Source organism: Hippocampus comes, unplaced genomic scaffold (genome assembly GCF_001891065.2).
Source record: "Hippocampus comes isolate QL1 unplaced genomic scaffold, H_comes_QL1_v1.1 C16753488, whole genome shotgun sequence".
In the NCBI taxonomy this organism is placed as follows: Eukaryota; Metazoa; Chordata; class Actinopteri; order Syngnathiformes; family Syngnathidae; genus Hippocampus; species Hippocampus comes.
Genome location: NW_017838222.1, coordinates 1 through 798, shown reverse-complemented (window position 1 = coordinate 798; position 798 = coordinate 1). Strand labels below are relative to the sequence as shown.

At 49.2% G+C, this 798-nt stretch overlaps 1 protein-coding gene across 1 annotated transcript; it reads right to left on the bottom strand.

Moving 5' to 3' along the window:
* Nucleotides 1-8: 8 nt before the first annotated feature.
* Nucleotides 9-768, bottom strand: LOC109509069 (vomeronasal type-2 receptor 1-like; the record flags this gene model as incomplete). The annotated part of the gene is made up of 3 exons (XM_019858992.1): nucleotides 460-768; nucleotides 197-392; nucleotides 9-91 (listed from the first exon to the last, which is right to left on the bottom strand). Coding segments are annotated over exons 1-3 (495 nt in total), but the record flags the coding sequence as incomplete, so codon positions are not given.
* Nucleotides 769-798: the final 30 nt, after the last annotated feature.

Sequence of the window (798 nt, the reverse complement as noted above, 5' to 3'; positions counted from 1 at the left end):
GCTGCGGCTTTGGCAGCTTTGGAAGCAGCCTTCGCCTTGGCACGGGCCGCTTTCATAGCCTGAGCTCTCAGCATCAGTAATGCCGCCTTGCCTGGGTAGAATGATAAAGATAATAGACTAAAGATAATCTATCATATGGAAGATAGAACTGCCATTAGCTCTAACACTTTACACACGCATTTTTCTCCCGCCTTACCCATTAGGGAGGAAAGGCACAGTGCGAAGCCCAGAGCCAGAGCTACTTGGCTGGTCATGCAGCTCCAGTGTTGAGGCTCTCCCAAGAAGACGATGGAGCAGAGGAAGGTCACCATCAGCGAGAAGAGCAGCGAGAAGCTCAGGAGAGCATCGTTGGCTTTCACCAGAGGAGTGCCGACGTGTAAAGCAAAGATCACCTACAAAACGGCGGCGCTTTTATTGCAGCGCCGCAGTCATGGGAAGTTTTCTTAAGCGTATTCTCACCGCTACAGCGAAGGTGACAAGGGCTCCAAAGGCAGAGATGACGATGAGAGTGATCCCAAGAGGCTCTCCAAAGGCCAGGAACTCGACGATCTTGGGCACGCAGGCGTCGTGAGCGTCATTGGACCAGTGATCGCCACTGCACAGGACACACTCCCGGGCGTCTGTCAACAACAAAACGCCAATGGCTTCAAACCGTAATAATATTTGACACCGCATATAAGATCACTTTGTAAAAATCAATTGATTGAATGAATTATCATCACTACCATCTTTAAATTCTTCTTAATAACACGCCCCTGACTGTGCGGATGAGTATTGATCAGCGGCCTTTTTTTTTTT